This window comes from Pleurodeles waltl, chromosome 3_1 (genome assembly GCF_031143425.1).
Source record: "Pleurodeles waltl isolate 20211129_DDA chromosome 3_1, aPleWal1.hap1.20221129, whole genome shotgun sequence".
In the NCBI taxonomy this organism is placed as follows: Eukaryota; Metazoa; Chordata; class Amphibia; order Caudata; family Salamandridae; genus Pleurodeles; species Pleurodeles waltl.
In genome coordinates, this window is record NC_090440.1 from 208,569,623 (window position 1) to 208,587,509 (window position 17,887).

Here is a 17,887-nt window from a genome sequence, read left to right on the forward strand (position 1 = left end):
ATTATTAAAATTACTGCTTGGTGGAAAGTTCCCATTTAGACAAACAGCGCAGACATCGCATTGTGGCAAATTATAAGCACGGAGGTTGTGTTTAGCAGCATGGCCCCAGTGCTGGTACATTTAAAAAGAGAGTTGGTGTTCTAGTTGTATTTCAAAGGCTCTCCGGTAGACGTTGCTGGCCAATGGAGCTGTGCTGCCAGCAGTGACAACGGACTGCTTTAGCGCCACTAACAGAGACGACGGACTGCTACTTTCCTTTGACAAAACTATTTGATAGGCTCTCACCTGTTTCCCGTTTTCGCCTTCAACATCACAGGACCGAAAAGAAAACCTTCACCGTTTCCTTGGTTACCGACCTGCCCGCCCCTACCCCCCCACCCCCCCAAGTCCCGCCTTTTCTCTGTGTCCCGCCTCTGGTATAACGATAAGAAAAGGTACGGGGTTTTAGGACTGTTTAATAGAGATTGGGCCGAGCGTCAGGAGAGTGGGACGGGGCAAAATGAGAGCACCCGTGGGCAGCAGGAGGGGTGGCGGGAGAGGCGCAGGAGGCAGTCGAGGAAGGGGAGCGGTGAGCAGCAGAGGAAGGGGGGCTGGGGGCGAAAGAGGTGGTAGTGTGAGGGGCAAGGCAAGAAGAGGAGGGGTGAGTGTGCTACGAGGGAGCTCTATGATGAGCGGAGGGCGGGGAGGTATGACAGGGACCTGCGAAATGGAAGCAGGTAGTAGAGGAAGAGGTGGTAGGGGTGGAGGAGGCAGTGCCATAAGGGTAAAGAGAGGATCACTTTCTAGGGATGGGGGGCTGAGGGGCAGGAGAGGACATGGTGGAGGTGGCCTCCTAGACCGAGCTAGAGGGGGTTTCATGGGTGGGGGGAATGGAGACGATTGCGAAATGATATGCGAACGAGGAGGACGTGGGGGAAGTGGTATAGGAGGGATGAGAGGGAGAGGTAGTGGCCTAGGAAGCAAAGGGGATCTTGGTAATATGGGAGGCAGAGGACGAGGGAGTGGGATAAAAAGAGGAGGTGGGAAAAGAGGACTTACGCGGGGCGAACGTGGTGAAAGTGATGAAGAGTGTGGTATAAGCGAGGAAGAAGACTGCTTCAGTGAGGAATGTGGTATGGAAAGGGGTGGCACGAAAGCGGTGTGGGCCGGTAGGAGAAAAGGTGGAGGAAAACTTACGCCTGGTGGGCAGAGTAGGCGAGAAGGTGGCCCGAGACAGAGAGGAAGTGGCTTGAAAAGGGGTGCCAGAAAAACAAGAGGGCACTCGATAGGGGCGCGTGGTGGCGTGAGTGACGAAGAGAATTATATGAGTGATGGAAAGCGTGGCATGATGGGATGCAGTATGAAACGGGGCGTAGGGCGGAGCAGCCTGGGAAGTGATAGAATGAGAGGAGCAAAAGGTAGGGGTCTGGGATCAGGCAGAAGGAGTGAGGGCGCAGTGACGGGGGGCAACATAAGAAGGACAAAACCAAGTGAATGTGCAGCTGATGGTTGTAAAAGAGAGTCCATAATTAACAGGAGGGGTGACTCCTTGGAAGATGCGAGGGGTTCTATTAAAGTGAAGAGAAGTGGCTCAAAAAAGGCAGTTGGCTTTGCGAGAGGGAGGGGAGTAAGTTTCAAGGTCTCTGAGGCTTCCTTAAAGGGGTCAGGAGTTTTTAGGAGTTGGGGTAGACCCATCACTAGGGTGGCATCCGTGTGCCTTAAGGGCGGAGGACTCTCGAGAAGCTCATCTGAGTCCTCTGCAAGTTGGTCACAAACTCCCAGCCGGGTGTCTGTGGCTTCAAGGGATGTATGTATTTCCAAAAAGGTTGGGCCACGTTTACAGAGACAGGGGTCAGCAACTTTGAAGAAGGCATCGGCGCCTTTTAATAAGGTGAATGCTCCTCAGAGGATAGGAAAAGCACGTGTAAAAAAAGTACGATCAAGCCCCGGAAGAGAAACTGGGTTACCCCATAAGTCGGCCTTATCCTCTGTTACCTTGCAAGATAACAAGAGAGCATGCGGGTCCTCCAGGAGAAAATCTGCAATTGCAAGGAAAGGCGAAAGGATCTCTTATCAGCCACGGTCCAGGTGCAATTCTCCATCGTCTGAAAGCTGCCCAGTCTCTCCTACAAGGCGGTCTCAGCAGGGCCTCCAAAGGAAATGGTGTGCCCCCCTAGGAAAAAAAGAAGAGTCTGCTGAAAGTGGTTCTCGTTCTCACAGAAAACCTGGGTCTCACAGGGCAGTTCCTGTAGTGACAAGGAAAGTGCGGCAGTCTCTCCAAGGAGGGACTGTACCTGGCAAGAAAGGATCACTGCTCTGCAAAGGAGTAGAGGTGCTTCAGAAAAAAGAGCAAAGGCTCCCAAGCAGGCATTCTTGCTCATCAGGGAGCAGGTCTTACTCGGGGAGTGGATCTTGCTCATCTGGGAGTGGGTCTTGCTCATTGAGGAGCAGATCTAGTTCGTCAGGGAGTGGGTCGGAAAGCGGATCTTACTTGTCGCGGAGTGGGTCTGGCTCATGTGAAAGCGAGACTGCCTCTCAAGTGAGTGTCTTGAAACCCCCTAAGAATAGACTTGCATCTCATAAGAAGGAACAAGATCCCTCCAGAAAAGTGACATTGGTTCGTAGAAGGAGGATAGTCTCTTTAAAGAGGGGCAGAGGACTCCACAGACTCGGTGCAATGCCACTGAGGAAGGGGATGCACCTCCTGAGGAGAGGAACAGTCACTAAAACGAAGGAGTCTGCAGGGAGCAAGCCTGAATCTCCAGGCAGTCACTCTCCAAATGTGAGAATAAATTCTCCCAAAATGATGCCCAAGGTTTCCAGGAGGTCAACAGTGAACTCCCGAAACAGTGACAGTGGTCGCAAACACATTAGGTCAAATAAATGAGAACTTAAATAATGAGCCAGCTCTTTTGGCTTGATTGGTGTAACTGGGGTACCAATATTTTAACGGTGCGTGTTTAGTGTCACAGTGGGGATATAACATTTGTAGAACACCTATTAGGAGCCCCAATTGATTTTTGCAAGTCACAAGAATGCGGCAATTAAAGGTTATGGTGTTGTCATTTAGGGGGATCACGATGTAAACCGAGGGACAGGACGAGTCACGCATTTAAATGTTGTGGGTGGCTATTACATTGTTTGTGATAGAAACATGAGCCCTTTAGTGTGAAGATAACAGTTGGGAATCTATGGCTTTGTTTGCTGAGCCCCTTTTTTGTTTTTATTTTTTACAAGTTATGCAGTACAATGGGCACTACTTAGTCAAGAAAATCACCGCAAGTTAGTTGTATCAGTCATAAAACTGCTGAGATGTGGATGGTAAGCGCCTTTTTTAAGCACTGCACTGGTTTGGAGCACTTCTTTAACGTAGTTTTAATGGATACACCAAGAAACCACTGCGTTTCATATAGGCTGGAAAAGGAAGGGAATAATGGAATTGACGAAACTGGATATAGTTAGCACTTCGAGAGCTAGGTCATGAGGGTGAACTCAGTAAGCTATACCACTAGTGGCTGCTTCTGGGATATTATAAAACAAGGTGACTTTTCGACTTTAAGTGATCTTTTCATCTCTTTGATAGGTAAAAGCATTGTAACTGTCACCACTCTTTCTTTCCTACTCAGGGGGTACTTTCATTTTGTCTTCATCTACTTTGCTAAGTTGTTTGTGTGCCACATAAGAATGCCTCTTCCAGAGTGGCACATAGCAGTAAAGTTGGCTGATCAACCTTTTGCACCCAAATCCATTCTGCGACTGCCAGAGAGTGAGTCAGGAGAGTGTGCACAAGGAGGGTACAAAATATCGTCTCTGAAGCAGTTGATCACAAGAAAACTTCAAGAATCTGTCCCAGACCCAGAACTTATTGGTAAGTGACGGTTTTATTTCTTGTGACACGACAGAAGACAGTGATTCATATTGCATAGCAGGTTTCCCCAGTGTTTTTCTACAAATGCTGGATCTATGACAGTATTTTCTGAATGATTACTGACCAAGTAAAATAATTTATATTTAAGTTCAGTGAATGTAAATTTATTTCATGTGGATAACCTGAAAATCTAGCGTGGGTTCGGCACCCCCTGACCAACGTTGATCACTCTTTTTTGTATAGTATCAAAGGCTGAATAAAAGGAATGTAGAGGCTGATAAAGTCAAGTTCTATAGACCCTACCCTCTGTCCAGTTGTAATAGATATCTTTCAAATGCTTCTTAAAGTGGCCCATGACTTTGCTTATTATAGCATGATGCCCCAACGGCTGTGCATCGTTTCCTTTGCATTTGGTAACAGTAGGTTGGGCTGATTCATTAGCTTTCCTTATCTTGAGATCAATTTTGATTCCACTTGGGAATAGAATAGTAATAGTTTAAATTGTCATACAAAGCTCAGCTGATCAGTGGGCATGCTTTTTTTTATTTATTTTTATCTGCTGAGACCTATGGACACTACTGCTGTATATGGTGTTGTGTTACACTAGTAGCTCACCCAATCGGGCTCGGGGACGTAAAAGGCTTCCCAACATCCTGACCCAGCTGCAGTGAGTTCCTGACACCTCCCCCACCCCCCAAATGGTTCCTCCCAGGTCCTGAACCCTTGGTGTAGCTCACTGGTGCTTAAATCAAGCTTTTGGGCTCTTCGTGGCAGCGAACAGGCCCGTCTGCACCAAGTCCGCGCTACTTGCACCAACAATCATCATGAAGTGCTACCAGCCCGTCTCTTTGCACTGCAGCATCAACCACTCATGGGAGGATCTCCAGCACGAAGCTCCAGCCCAGCAATCCACAACCCCAGGCCTTCTCTTTCCGCCAAGCACTTTGTTCTTTAAAAATTCATAACTCTGGCTCTACTGATTGGATTTTTGTCATTTTGGTCTTGTTTTATCTATTACATTCAGCTCTATTTCTAACATGTTGTGGGATTTTTTGTGTGGTGTATTCACTGTTTTTTGCTGTTGGAAGTGTTGCACAGATAGTTTACGCATTGCCTCTAAGTTAAGCCAGACAGCTCTGTGCCATGCTAACAGAGGGTTGAGCACATGTTAATTTTGGGGTTACTTGTGCCTTACCCTGACAAGGATTGTGGTTACCTTTTGACCAGGGCTCACACCCCAGTCAACCAACAACCCAGTTTCTGACACATATCTTTGTAGCTCAAAATTATTTGATGCTTAGAATGCTTTTTTGCTGTTTTCTCTTTTTCATGCATTCGAAAAGGCAAAATCAGATTTAGTCCCGATTGTTGCCTTTGCCCTATTGGTGTTGAGAATTCTCAACATTTATTTGTTTATCCTGTTTTTTACATGCCTGTTTCAGTGGTGTAGAATTTCTATAGCCTGGCACCCAGGGCATATTGTTTGGAGTTAAGGGTTACACGTTTTCATGTTTATTTTGTCCTTGGAGCTAGTAGGCCCAACCCCGAAAAATTAAAGCAGTAGTCTCATTACGTAAGAGCGCTGACAATAGCCTCTTTGATTATGCCAGCAATAATACTATAGTAGGGCTTGAATACTAGCAATTTCAAGGCCTGCTATAGCAATTTTCTTAATTTGCCACCTTTCCACAGATCTACATCCTGGGGCTGGAGGAAGCAGTAAGCAAAAGTTCCAGGGCTGGAATGCCTGTGAGTCTGTGCTGTTGTGTACCCATTTTAGTTATAGCCCAATGCATGTTGTTTTAACATACTAGGCCTGCCGCTGTGCACTTTAACCTAGATATATTTTATTTGGCTTCGCTTTGTTATTGGTACAGTAGCCACTTTTACAGTCTTGTTTTATTTTCTCTCTATCTGACTGTTTTTGCCAAGTCCAAGACATTCTTGCCCACTCTGTGCTTCTTCCAAAAGCTGCAGTAAGATAGGTTGCCGGTGAACGTAGTATAATTTTAGTCTCCGATTGATATTCATAGAAAATACACATCCTTATGTAGGGATATTTTCTCAGAATATCAGCAGTTTTATTATAAAAACACTTCCCTGTCCCTTCCCTTACATGTTAGAGGGAGATTCCAGCCAGAGAACCACAACTATATGCTGATTGCTGAATGCTTCGCTACAGCTGTTTTGCAGACTTCAGGTCTTTGCTCAGGTATGGGGGATGATGTCTCCCCAGGGGAACCTGAAGGGCAGAATTAGATCTTAACACGCTGTGCTCTATCATAGCCTAGGTAGGAACTAATCTGACTCTAGTGACAATATGGTGGCATTATTTTTATGTTTTACTCTCCTTGTCACAATTTTAATCTTGTCATGCTGTATCGTCCTGGTTATTGCAGTCCACACTTTGCTATCTAAGATGCAGTTGCTTTATTAATGCATTATTGAAATATATACTTCCTCTGTTTGTCATTGTATATATGAGACTAATGTGACAGAGAGAAACGGATAAGACCTGAGTGACCACGGCTTCGCTGAGAAACCAGTTATGTCATGCGCTCGGCTGCCCAATCATCCCTGCCCTTGGGTAGAGATGAAGCACTGCTAGTTAGCCAGAGCAGAACCCGGATTGGAGCAACAAATGTCACCTGTTGTGCGTCAGACTCAGTCTCCCACACCACAGGCGATTCTGCCACTCGAAATCCAGTAGTCTCATTCGAATGAGAGCCTACGCGACAGTGCAAACCTAGTAACATGCATGTGTTAAGGATTTTCTCAAACTCTTCTCTAATTTTCCCCCATACTGAGAAAAGTTGGAAATTTACTCCTGACAAGGGTAGAAGTAGAAGTTCTTCCGGGGATTGGAAAAAAAAGTTATTGTAGAAAAAGTGAACTTGTAAACGCTCAATAGATTTTCACATGAGCAAATCTACACGTGCATATTCGCTCATGCTAAAACACAGTTCACAAATATGTTCTAGGAGTACAATTTCATAGTCTTCTATAAAATCTTGTGAATTCAGAAAGCCACTAATGCAGACATATACCATGAGAACATGTTTGCGACTTTCTTTAAGAATTGGGCCTCTAAATGTGTCTGGCATTAATGAGGACATTTTGCTTTTATTAAAATTCTATTTCTCTATCTATCCGCTGGCTTTACTGTGATTGACAGCATTCTGCTGTTCCACAGGGAGCATATTAGCACACAAAGTAGTTTTGTTCAGTGCCAGGAACTACTGTGGCAATATGTGTTTTTTTGAGACCAAAAATGTTTATTTGCTTTTTGCCAAAGTCTGTTACAATGATGAGGGCATGGCAGCTCCCACAAATATAAAGTGTTATACAAGCATTGTCAAATCAAGACACCCATTGACAAAACCAAAAGACTGACTACCAATGTCAGATCGGTTGGCTTTGCCAGTGATTGTTTATTTTCATGTTTACCATAATCTTGATGACAATGGCTACACTGATTTTTCCATTATGAATATGTTTTGGAAATACTAGCAGGCATCAACACAGTTTACTAAATGATGCTTCAAAGAAATAGTACCTAAAATGTAACAGTAACTTAGCAAACATTTTTTTTACCCACTTGCATTTATTTTTCTGAAATTTTTATTTTGAAAACAAAGAAACCTCAATCTTACTTACAAGCTCCTCCAAACATCCCCATCTAATCAATGAGCATTCTGGGAGCATTATATGTAGCCTCATATTATTAAACTTTTCAAATGTGTGTGCACATTTTTTTCCTCTGGAACCACTGTCTGTAATACAGTGTGACCTTACAACACTTATTTAGATTGTTCACCTTAATAATAAAGGCTCTGCATCAATTAAGCGTAAATACAATTTAAAACAGCCCTAACATATGGACACAAATATTACCTCAACTGCAGGCTTCCCCTGTAAAATGGCAGCCAAAGGGTTTATGTTGCAGGAGGCGAGGTCCACTTGCCCCTAGGACAATATAAACATGATAACCTGTCCTTGACCTCAAACAATATGTCCTGGGTGTCAGGCTATGGGAATTCCACACACCTGAGTTCCAGAACAAAAATGTATATGCATGTTTCCAAAGTTTAACAGCGTGAGGCTAAGTATAATGCTCCCAGAACGCTCTTTTTAGTTGCAAATATTTGCAGAAGCTTGAAAGCAAGACTGATGATTCTTTTATTCGAAAATAAATTGTTGCCAAAAAATTGCAACTAGGAAAAAACGTTTTGCTAAACTACTATGGAAAAAATAGGTATCATTTCTTTGAAGTTTCATTTAATATAATATGTTGACACATGCTAGTTTTTCAAAAAACTACTCATAATGGAAAATCATTGTAACCAGTTTCAACAAAATTGTGGGAAACATGAAAATAAGCAATGGCAATGCCAGAAGGTCTGATGTTGGTGGTCAGCCTTCTGGCTTTGCCAATGTGTCTCTTGTTTTGACATGTTTTTTTGTAAAATTTAATTGATGTCTGAGCTGCTGGGTCAGCGCAATTATAACAAACATTTCCGAAAAGCAAAAATATTTTTTGGTCATTGTCACTGTAGTTGCTGGTACTGAACAAAACTACTTTTTGTGCTAAGATGCTGTTTGTGAAAGAGCAGAATGCTATCACTCACAATGAAGCCAGCCAATAGATAGATCGAGATATGATCTTAATAAAAACAAAAGGTCTTGGTTATCACCAGACCTAAATAGGGCACCAGTTCTTGACGTCACAAAAGTGCCTCCATATTATATGCCCTTGCGTGTAATTCAGATTTATGGCTTTCATGAATTCACAAAAATTTACAGAAGGAGGCCAGGAAGAAAATAGTTGTGAACTGCATTTTAGAAGGCGCAATTTTGCATTTGTAGACTTGCTCATACAAAAATCTGTTGAGCGTCTATTTATAATCTTGTAAAGTGTACAGCTACCCATAAAGAGTTTCCCAGCGCTAAACATGACTTACAGCCAAGTTTGTCAGTTCAGAATAGTCATGTCTTCAAACCTTTGTGAAAAGCAAACTGAAAGGTGCAGTCTATAAGAGATTTTCCATAATTTTGGGCTCAGCACTGCTAATGAGCGTCCTTCCATATGAGCCAAACAAAACCTAGGTACCGTGAAGTGAGAAAGGTTGTTGGACCACAAAGTGCGCAGGCGGGTTGTGAGGGGACACAAGATCTTGGATGTAAGGAGGACCTATTTTGGCTTTGGCCTTAAACATATAACAGCCTTAAATTTGACCCGTTTAAGGACAGGGTGCCAGTGTAACTCCACAAGAAGGTGGGAAACTGAAGCATGGTTGGAGAGCCGAAAAAAAGCAGCCTGGCGGCTGTATTCTGAAATCACTGCAAACGTCTGATAGAAGCAAGACCTATTCCCAAGAAAAGTATGTTATCGTAAATCTAGATGCAATAGGTTAAGGGCTAGAACTGGGGTCCTCTAAGCAGATTGAGGAATCATCCAGATGATCTTTCTCACCGATTTTATCACAGTAAAACAGGTAGAGGTACCCTTAGAGACCTGAAAGTTCGATAGTTTTTCCTCAAGGGCAAAGCCTAGATTCTTCACCTTTAAGGACAAAATGGGGAGATGTCCCAGCAAGTCTGACCAATGTTGAGGACCCCAGAGTTGAAAAAACGTACCCAGGACCATGACTTCAGTCTTATCACCATTGAGTTTGAGCGAGCTGGCATTTATCCAAGTAGCCACTCGACTCAAGCCCAGGCTCAGATCAGAAGGTCCCTGTTTCTGTTCAGGAGACGAAGAAAAAATAATTTGGGTATCATCTGCATACATAGTCAGACCGTAACTCTCCACCACGTGTACCAAAAGACGGAAGTAAATGTTGAATAGCAGAGGACTTAACACAGAGCCTTGAGGAACCCCAGCAGTCAAGGCTCTTGGTTTGGATCTGATGTTATCAGAGATGACTTGAAACATACGGTCCTCCGCAAAAGATGCTAACCAATCCAGGACTATGCCCTTCAGACCCAGCGATAACAGAGGTTCGAGCAATATGGAATGGGACACAATGTCAAAAGCTGCACTAAAATCTAACAAAATAAGTGCAGCTGTGCAACCCTCATCCAGGAGTCATCTAAGATATTCAATGACTCCAAACAGGGGGAATTCCGTCTGTGTCTGGCCCTGATGCCCGTTGCTTAGGATGGTCTACAAGTTCACTTTACCTCAAACCACTTTTTCCTAACCCTGCAAGAAGTTTTACTTCTGGCTTTGTCAGTTGTAAATTTCCAACTTTTCTCAGTATGGAAAAGATTCGAGAAGGGCTGGGGAAAACCCCTAAAACATGCAAGGTAGTAGGTTTGCTGGATGCACAGGTGGCCAAATAAGGGAATTGCTCGTATTCAAATCCTAGTATGGTATGAGCTCTGGCAAATTCGTAGAGGCATTTATCAGCTCTTCTGTAATAAGATTACTGTGATAATTTGTTGCCGCAGTACGTGGCACTAAAATTTTGTTAAAATATGTATTAAATACATGTCTAAATTCAATGTCATATCATTGGTATGGGTGTGGATTTGTTTTATAAAACAATGAACATTATTTTAGAAAGAAAAATAGTTCTTCACAATGATCAGAAATGCATAAACACCGCTTACCAATCATTGCTTTGGAATCTAGTTGTCTCTAATTAGATGACATGTCTAACCTTAATAACTGCAGTCCTACCTTGGCAATTGGTAAGCTTTTTGTAGTGTAGATGGCAGAAATGGCAACATTCCATGACCCACTCATTTTGTTTGTAGATCACACAACAGTGAGCCAGGAAGTGTCTCGTATTTTTAATTAGTGTTCTTAATAGCGTTTGTGTCAGCTTCCCTTTCATGCTTCAGGGAGAGCAGTGCAGGCTGTTAGTTTAGACTGCTGTCTAACTCTCTCTGGTCCTTTACTCCAATAATGGCAACCATCTGACCATGATTTGTACTTCTATTGGATGCTCAAGGCAGGAGGCGGAGCAATGCAGTGTTCCAAATGGTTTCAATGGCCGTGGTTCCAGAATTAAGATTCTGCTGCATTTGTATCCCCAATAAACCTACTTTCACCTCTGGCTCGCTGACCAGAAAGGAATCCGCTCACAAAACCTCAGTAAGTCAGCACCTGTATTTATTTCCCATACTCCCAAGATAATTTTGGTAGTGATTAGAATTACTTTAGTAATTGCACTCTTGCATCCCACAGCTTTTTTTTTTTTTTTTTTTAAATGGCACTACGTAATGATACAATAAAGGATTTTTTCTTGTTAAAAAAAGCATTGACTGGACAATCTGTTATGGAGTGAAATTGTCACTTTTTGAGTTCTGAGACTATAACTCCACTCAATCTCCTTATGCAAGCCTTTGACTTTTCAGCTAACTGCTGTGAGACCAACTTGGTGATTGTTGGCCACAAGAACAATGTCCCTAGGACATCAGTGGTAAATGGACAAAATCAACTTGAGTGAGGCCCGATAGGCTGCAATGAATACAAATATATTACTCCCAATTTCCTATCTTTTGTTGATAGTTATGTATAACTCTACTACTGAATTAAAAAAATATCTCGGAAGCAACCAAAGAAACAATGGCAATACAATGTTAATATTCGCATGTATTTTACAGACCAATCTAATGAAAGCGGTCAAAGTGGTCCTTTTTTTCCCATAAGTGACCCAATTTATGTAATGTACCCTGCATGACTGAAATGTACTTTTCCATCTCATAAGCTTCATTAAAATCTTTCCACCGGTCATTGAATCCTGGGAAAACAATAGGTCTACCCTTTTCTTGTTGTTTTTTTTTCTTTTTTTTCTTCCCAATCTATGTTGGCTCATGAAGCATCACATAGTTGATGTCTAGGCCCACAATTATTGTGCAATGGTCTGGTATAACTTGGCTGTTAAAAATGGCACTATGCTGAGGATGGCAGTCCAAAATTCAACAGATTTTGGATAGTTAACAAACATAAGGGCAATATCCACTTGAATTTGTGAGCGGCTAGGACCCAGTTTGGATTGGAGTCGTTCAAATAATTTATGTGCTGTCTTATTTGGTATCTTAGCCTGATATGTGTGATACTTCTGCTGAGCCTCTTTAAAAATGTAAGTATGTGTTCTGAGGTAGTACATTCAGTTAACTGTTCAGACCATGTTTCTGTCTGGTGCTGGAATGTCATTGTTTCAACTATAGCAGCATGTGCAGCAGAGATTGTAGATTATGTTAGCCAAATATAATTATATGAATGTACTGGAAGAGTGTGGATTGTCTTATCCATAAGAAATTGTTGAATATGCAGCTATTGGAAAAATTAATGCTTGTGCAATCCAAATCCATTTTGAAGTTGAGCAAATGATTCAGATTGTTCTGACATACTTGTGATTCCACTCCTATTTCCTCACCAATCAATAATTGTTTATAACTAAATATCATTGGTAGTTCAATTTTCTCAAGTATAAGTGTTGGTTATGTGAGTCCTTTATGTCAAGTAGCATTTTATACTGCGCCATATTTTACTGATTTAGCTTGGTGTTTCGAATTTAACTTATTTTAACAATTTGGGATCTCCACATCTTGGCCATCAGAGTAATTTATAAAGCATTTAATCCAGAGATTGGTAGATGTTTGACAGTACAAATATGCTGTTAGTTTCACCACGCAAGCCCAGTAATATAGCCTCTCTTCAGGAATACACCCCCCATTTATTAATTTGTAGTTTAAAAGATTTCAGGGATCAGTGAGGTGATTTTGCCATATGAATTTTAAAATAATAGCTTTGAGTTAAAAAAAACAATTGGGTACGTACAATAGAGGTGCTCATAATAAATATAGAATTTTAGGCAAAATATTAATTTTAACTAACTTAATTTGCCATATTATAGGTAAACTTTAGTATTTCCAATTCTCCATCTCTTTTTGATTGTATTAACTTTGAATAGTTCAATTCAAAACAATAGCACAATTTGGAAGTGATCATAATGCCTCAGTCACCCCATGTCTTCAAATTTTTCTCCTTCCGCTAGATCAATTTGAGTTTTATTAGTATTCAGCTTATAACCTGAAACAAACCTGAATTACTCAGCATATTGTTCTATAGTTTGTAATGTGGATTCATAGGTGAAAACGGAGCAATGTTGTATGCTTATACTGCCTTCATCAAATTTGGTTTAAGATTAGGTGTTGGTGGTAGTCACATTTAGAACATTATGCATAATGCTAGAGAGAGTGGGAATCCTTGTTCTGTGCCAAGGGTCGTAATGGTTGTATTAGAAGTGTATCTTGATACTAACACAGGTGTGATATTGAGTCTGTAACATGCTAATACAGTGTGGGTGAAATTGAAATGCTCGCATAGTCTCCCATAAAAATTCACAGGATACCTCTCAGGGCTCAAAAAATCTACTCGACCATTTGCTATGGCGAGTTTTATTTTATGAGGTTGAGCCATTTTTGATTCCACTCAACCCTTCTAGCGAATGGACAAAGAATGGGTGTTCTGTTCAGTCAGAAACTGAATTAGCAATTAAGATGCCTTTAAATCTTATTCTTGTCACATTTGCTCTGTGTTCAGAGGCCAAAAGTCTGTTTGTCTTCTTGCAATGCAAATACTTTTCCTTGTGACTGCAGAGTTTCATTATTTTTTATGGTAAACTGTCTGATCTCTGTGAAATGAAAGGCTTTTAGTATCAGGTTTTTCCTAACACGCAATATTTATATAACTAAGTGAACTTTAGAAACATTTTAAAATATATTTCAGTATCTGTGACAGACCATTTATTGTACTTCTGTGTGATTGAAAAAAATATTTTAATAGGATGAAAAAGTCAGACCACTTTACTTGGTGATGGGCAAATGATAAATGTTTTCTGAAACCCAATTTTCACAGATTGTTAATACACTACATAGTTTTATCAGTAAAGCTGCAAGTTAGTGGGAATGTATTTAGACATTTCTTGGAAATTTACTGTCTGCAAATGACTGTGCACTACCACATCATGCGTTAGTAATATATTTATTAAAAGTGAGTGGTTAAACATAAACTGAGAAATACTCATGCCCTGATGGCAAAGCTGTTAGTAAACTAAGAGGCAAGTCATGCACAGATCATATTTATCCTATATGTGGGTTTGTTTTATTATACATGGAGCAGGCGTTTAGTGTATTTAATCAAACAAAAAAGAGGATTTTTTTTCTTCTTTTTTTTTTTTTACAACGGAAATGCTGAACTCACATATTTGAAGGTGCACTCATTTGAGAATGAAGAAAAAGGCGACTGTAAAATACAATATTTGCCTAGGATCGCAGAATTTGAGACCCGTTTCCAGGTCAAGTACTTTACAGTTAGGTTGAGTAGATTATTCAAGTTATTCAACCTGCAGGACTAGTAAAGTTTTTATGATTTTGCGAGGCCTGCCCTGTCAAATGCTTTTTTGGCATCAAGAGGTGTAGTGGCTAAGGTTTGTATAAAGTTTCTGCTCTATCGATTATGGTTGTTGCTAAGTTGGTGTGGGATGTAATGCCCTCTGAGGGGTAAGCCCATGTTGAAAAGCTGAGGTTGGTGGAAATTACGGTACTGAGTCCGGTAGTGAGGCTTTTTGTAATTATTTTAGAGTCTCTATGTATCAAGGAGTTTGGTCGGTAAGGCTTACAGTCCTAGGGGCCTTTGTTCTTTCTTCAGTGTAATAGCTTCTGACTGTGAGTTTGGAGTGTGGTGCACGTGCTAACTTTTACTTGCAACTTTAAGAAAGGCGGTGACAAAAACACCTTAAATTTTGACATATTTCACTGGTGATTTTGACTGGTCCCGGAGCCTTACCTTTTAGATGTTTTGCAGTAAAAGTATGATCCCATCATTTAAACATGTGCTTGCTGCTCCTTCTATTATAGGGATGTTTGCTTGATTATGATACTCAGTAATTTTCTGTGTGCTTGCTTCAAAATTTCTAAGAATTTATCAAATGCTGCAGTTAGCTACTTTTGGTTGTGTTACTTAAATTTTTTTGTCTATATTATCTTTCTTGCTGTGTTCTTATGAAAGCTACTAACTTGCCATATTTCTTGCCTATCTCTTAAGTGCTGGCTTTTTGTTTGAAAATGTGTTTATTAGCATTGGTTACATCCATCCTGGATTTTTCCCTTTAAGGGTGGAGATTTGAGTCTGCAGAAGTAGCCAAAGAGGATCTGCTATTAATCTGGATAATGTGTAGTTTATTGAAATTCAGTAACTGTTTCTGTGAGATTTGTTCTCTTATTTTAGAGGTCTATTTGTGCAGCAAAGCATTGTGCCAGGCCCTGTATATATGCTTTCATACAGCCTGATACAGGTGAAGTTGCTATTTTAATATTAATACATTCTGTGAACTTGTTCTGCAGGTATTTATTGAAATCTCTGCTTACCAAGTAGTTGGGAAAGGTCATCTGTTGAGGGGCTAAGCAAATGTATGTCATACCATCTCATTAAAACAGCAGAGCGGTCCAAGTATAGCAAATAGTGGATTTTAGGTTTACAATTGGGCAGTATAGTGGCAGTCAGGCTGGATGGCAAGTTGAGCTCTTGGGGAGCTCCAAAAGAACCTCTACTGTAAGATAGCAGACACCAGATAGCAGGTGTTTGGTTGGTATGTTCACTGCAACTAAACATTGTAATATTTCAGACTTTAAAAAAAAAATGCCCTAACTGTAGAAGACCTGAGCATTCGAAATGATGCGTGTCTCCAAAGACTGTGAAAGACTCTCTGCACTTACCCCACCTGTTTTTCTACCTTTATGCCTGAGTATGTAGAATGAAAGCGAAAGTCTCTCAAAGGAATAACACTTTCTTCTCCCCCCTGCCCCCCCAAAACTCCCACCCTCCAGGAGCACAGCAAAGGGGCTGCTGCAGATGGGATGTCAGAGGACATTTCAAGTGGGGAAAGCTGAGAAGCTTGAAATTGACAGCGACTGTGCTTTCCTGAGTCTTTGCAAAAGCTTTTGATGACTCCTGAAAAGCAAAACAACAAATAAGAGTACTGGATGTAGGTTGCAAAGGAATAGTAACCATAACACAAGCCACATATGCAAATGTGCATATGCCCCACTTACCCTGCAGACTGATCTCTACAATCTGCCCATTTAGCTTCTTCCTAGTCTCGGAATCTCTACAGATGGGCCTTCCGGAGAGCCAAGAATCATCTGGGTGAGCACATAGATTTTGCCAGAGTCACCAGATCCTCAGGGTCTGCGCACGTTCCCAACACGTCCACCACTGAACAGCTCCAAGACTGATAAATAAATCACAGATGCTAAGAGTTCAAGAGGGGAAGAGGGGATTAGGAAGAGAACAGCTGGGAAGGAGACCTATAGTAAGAAAAAAGGTTAAAACTCACAATATCAAAAATTATCTCATGAAGTCAGTACTAGACTATGCCTCTAAGCATTGTCATTCTGAGAACATGAACAGCCTAAGAGATAGACTTAAAATGACTTCGTTTCAAGATGACTAGATAGCTGTATGGGAATCAAGATGAATTAAATGTAACTTTCAAATGCAAGTATTTTCCTTTACATGAGAATCAAGAAAGCATTCTGAATAGGTTCTAAGCCAGTCATATGAAACCTTTCTTTAGAATGTATATTTAAGACCATACAATAGTGTATCTAAAAACTCTGGCCGTTTGTGTTCTCTTGAAAGGTTTCAACTCTAATTATGCACATTGCGGATTTTTAAATTTATATAGTATAGTAATTACCATGGAAGAATTGTGCACCATAAATAACACAATATGAATTCAAGAAATAAATCATTCAACTTGTCAAGTCGAATACTTCCAAATAAATGTCTAAAAATAGTGGCATACAATGAACAACATGAATTAAGCTCGAAAAGAGAATCTTGCGTCTTACTGATTTGCAAATCACCATGTAAATGTCCAGAAATGGTAGCGCGTAATGAATAACAATGTTAAATCAACATGAAATGAATCGCGCTTCTTGCCGATTCGGAAACCACCATTTAAATGTTCTGAAATGGTAGCGCGTAATGAATAACAGTGTTAAATCCACATGAAATGAATCGCGCTTCTTGCCGATTCGGAAACCACCGTTTAAATGTACAGAAATACTAGCGCGTAATAAAAAACAATGTTAAATAAACATGAAACGAATCGCGCGCCCAGCAGATTCGGAAAACACAATTTAAATGTCCTGAAATGATAGCGCGTAATAAATAACAAAGTTAAATAAACATGAAATGAATCGCGCTTCTTGCCAATTCAGAAAACACCATTTAAATGTCACAAAACACTCAAATGTACATTTTACTCACGCAATGTAATCTGCCAAAAACAAAGAATTAGGCACAAGAACATGGGATGTCTCAACAACGGTGTCGCGGTTTTAAGCCCAACCACCGTCTTACCGCCCAGAAACGAGGATCACCAATGAAGGATGAAAGGCAGAGGCCTGGAAGATCAAATAGGCCACCGGGACAGGACCTCAAGAAGTAGCTGCTGCTCTGCACCAGGACCTCTGAATAGTGAGCACCTGGATCTGGGTTGACTCCCTTTTTATAGAGTCTTGGCCCAGCCCACAACCACACCCAGGTATATTGCAGGGAAAGTCTCTAGAAGGCCCTGGAAAGGGACCACGCCCTAACGCACTCTGAGAACCTGCAGCAATACATAGCAAATGAATAGTATTTTGTAAGCACATTAAAAGGAAGTCTTCAGGATTGAACTCTGCAATGCAAAAGGTTAAACAACAACATATCAACACAATGCATGAATTACGTAGTTTTGAGAGTGTTGTTTTTTTGCATTCTAGTTGCCAATAGAGCGCGCAATGCCCTGGTGTTGACAGATTTACTACCTGCTTTTCCACCTGTACTCTTTCTATTCTTATCTCGCTAGAAGGTTGACGTATTTATTCCAGCTGAAGTAGTTTGAGATAAAACACTAGACCTTTTTGCAGAAGGCGGCACTAGTTCAGAAAAGGAAGACGAAAAAGGAGGAAGCGAAAGAAGACATGGGGAACAATGGAGTGGAAGGAATGGGAAAAGAAAATGCTGGCAGCAGT

General features: G+C 41.2%; 1 protein-coding gene across 5 annotated transcripts in view; it reads left to right on the top strand.

The window, feature by feature from the left end:
- The first annotated feature begins 232 nt into the window (after window positions 1-232).
- Window positions 233-17,887, top strand: part of UBL7 (ubiquitin like 7) — a 192,991-nt gene continuing 175,336 nt past the window's right edge. The window contains exons 1-2 of one of the 5 annotated variants that reach the window (XM_069222209.1): window positions 233-434; window positions 3,606-3,847. In XM_069222209.1, coding sequence (XP_069078310.1) covers window positions 3,664-3,847 — 184 coding nt within the window. In that variant the 5' untranslated portion in view covers window positions 233-434; window positions 3,606-3,663. Of the gene's footprint in view, window positions 435-475; window positions 569-923; window positions 1,113-2,896; window positions 3,521-3,605; window positions 3,848-17,887 lie in introns of those variants that run through there. The other 4 variants (XM_069222210.1, XM_069222208.1, XM_069222207.1 and 1 more) reach the window with 4 other exon arrangements.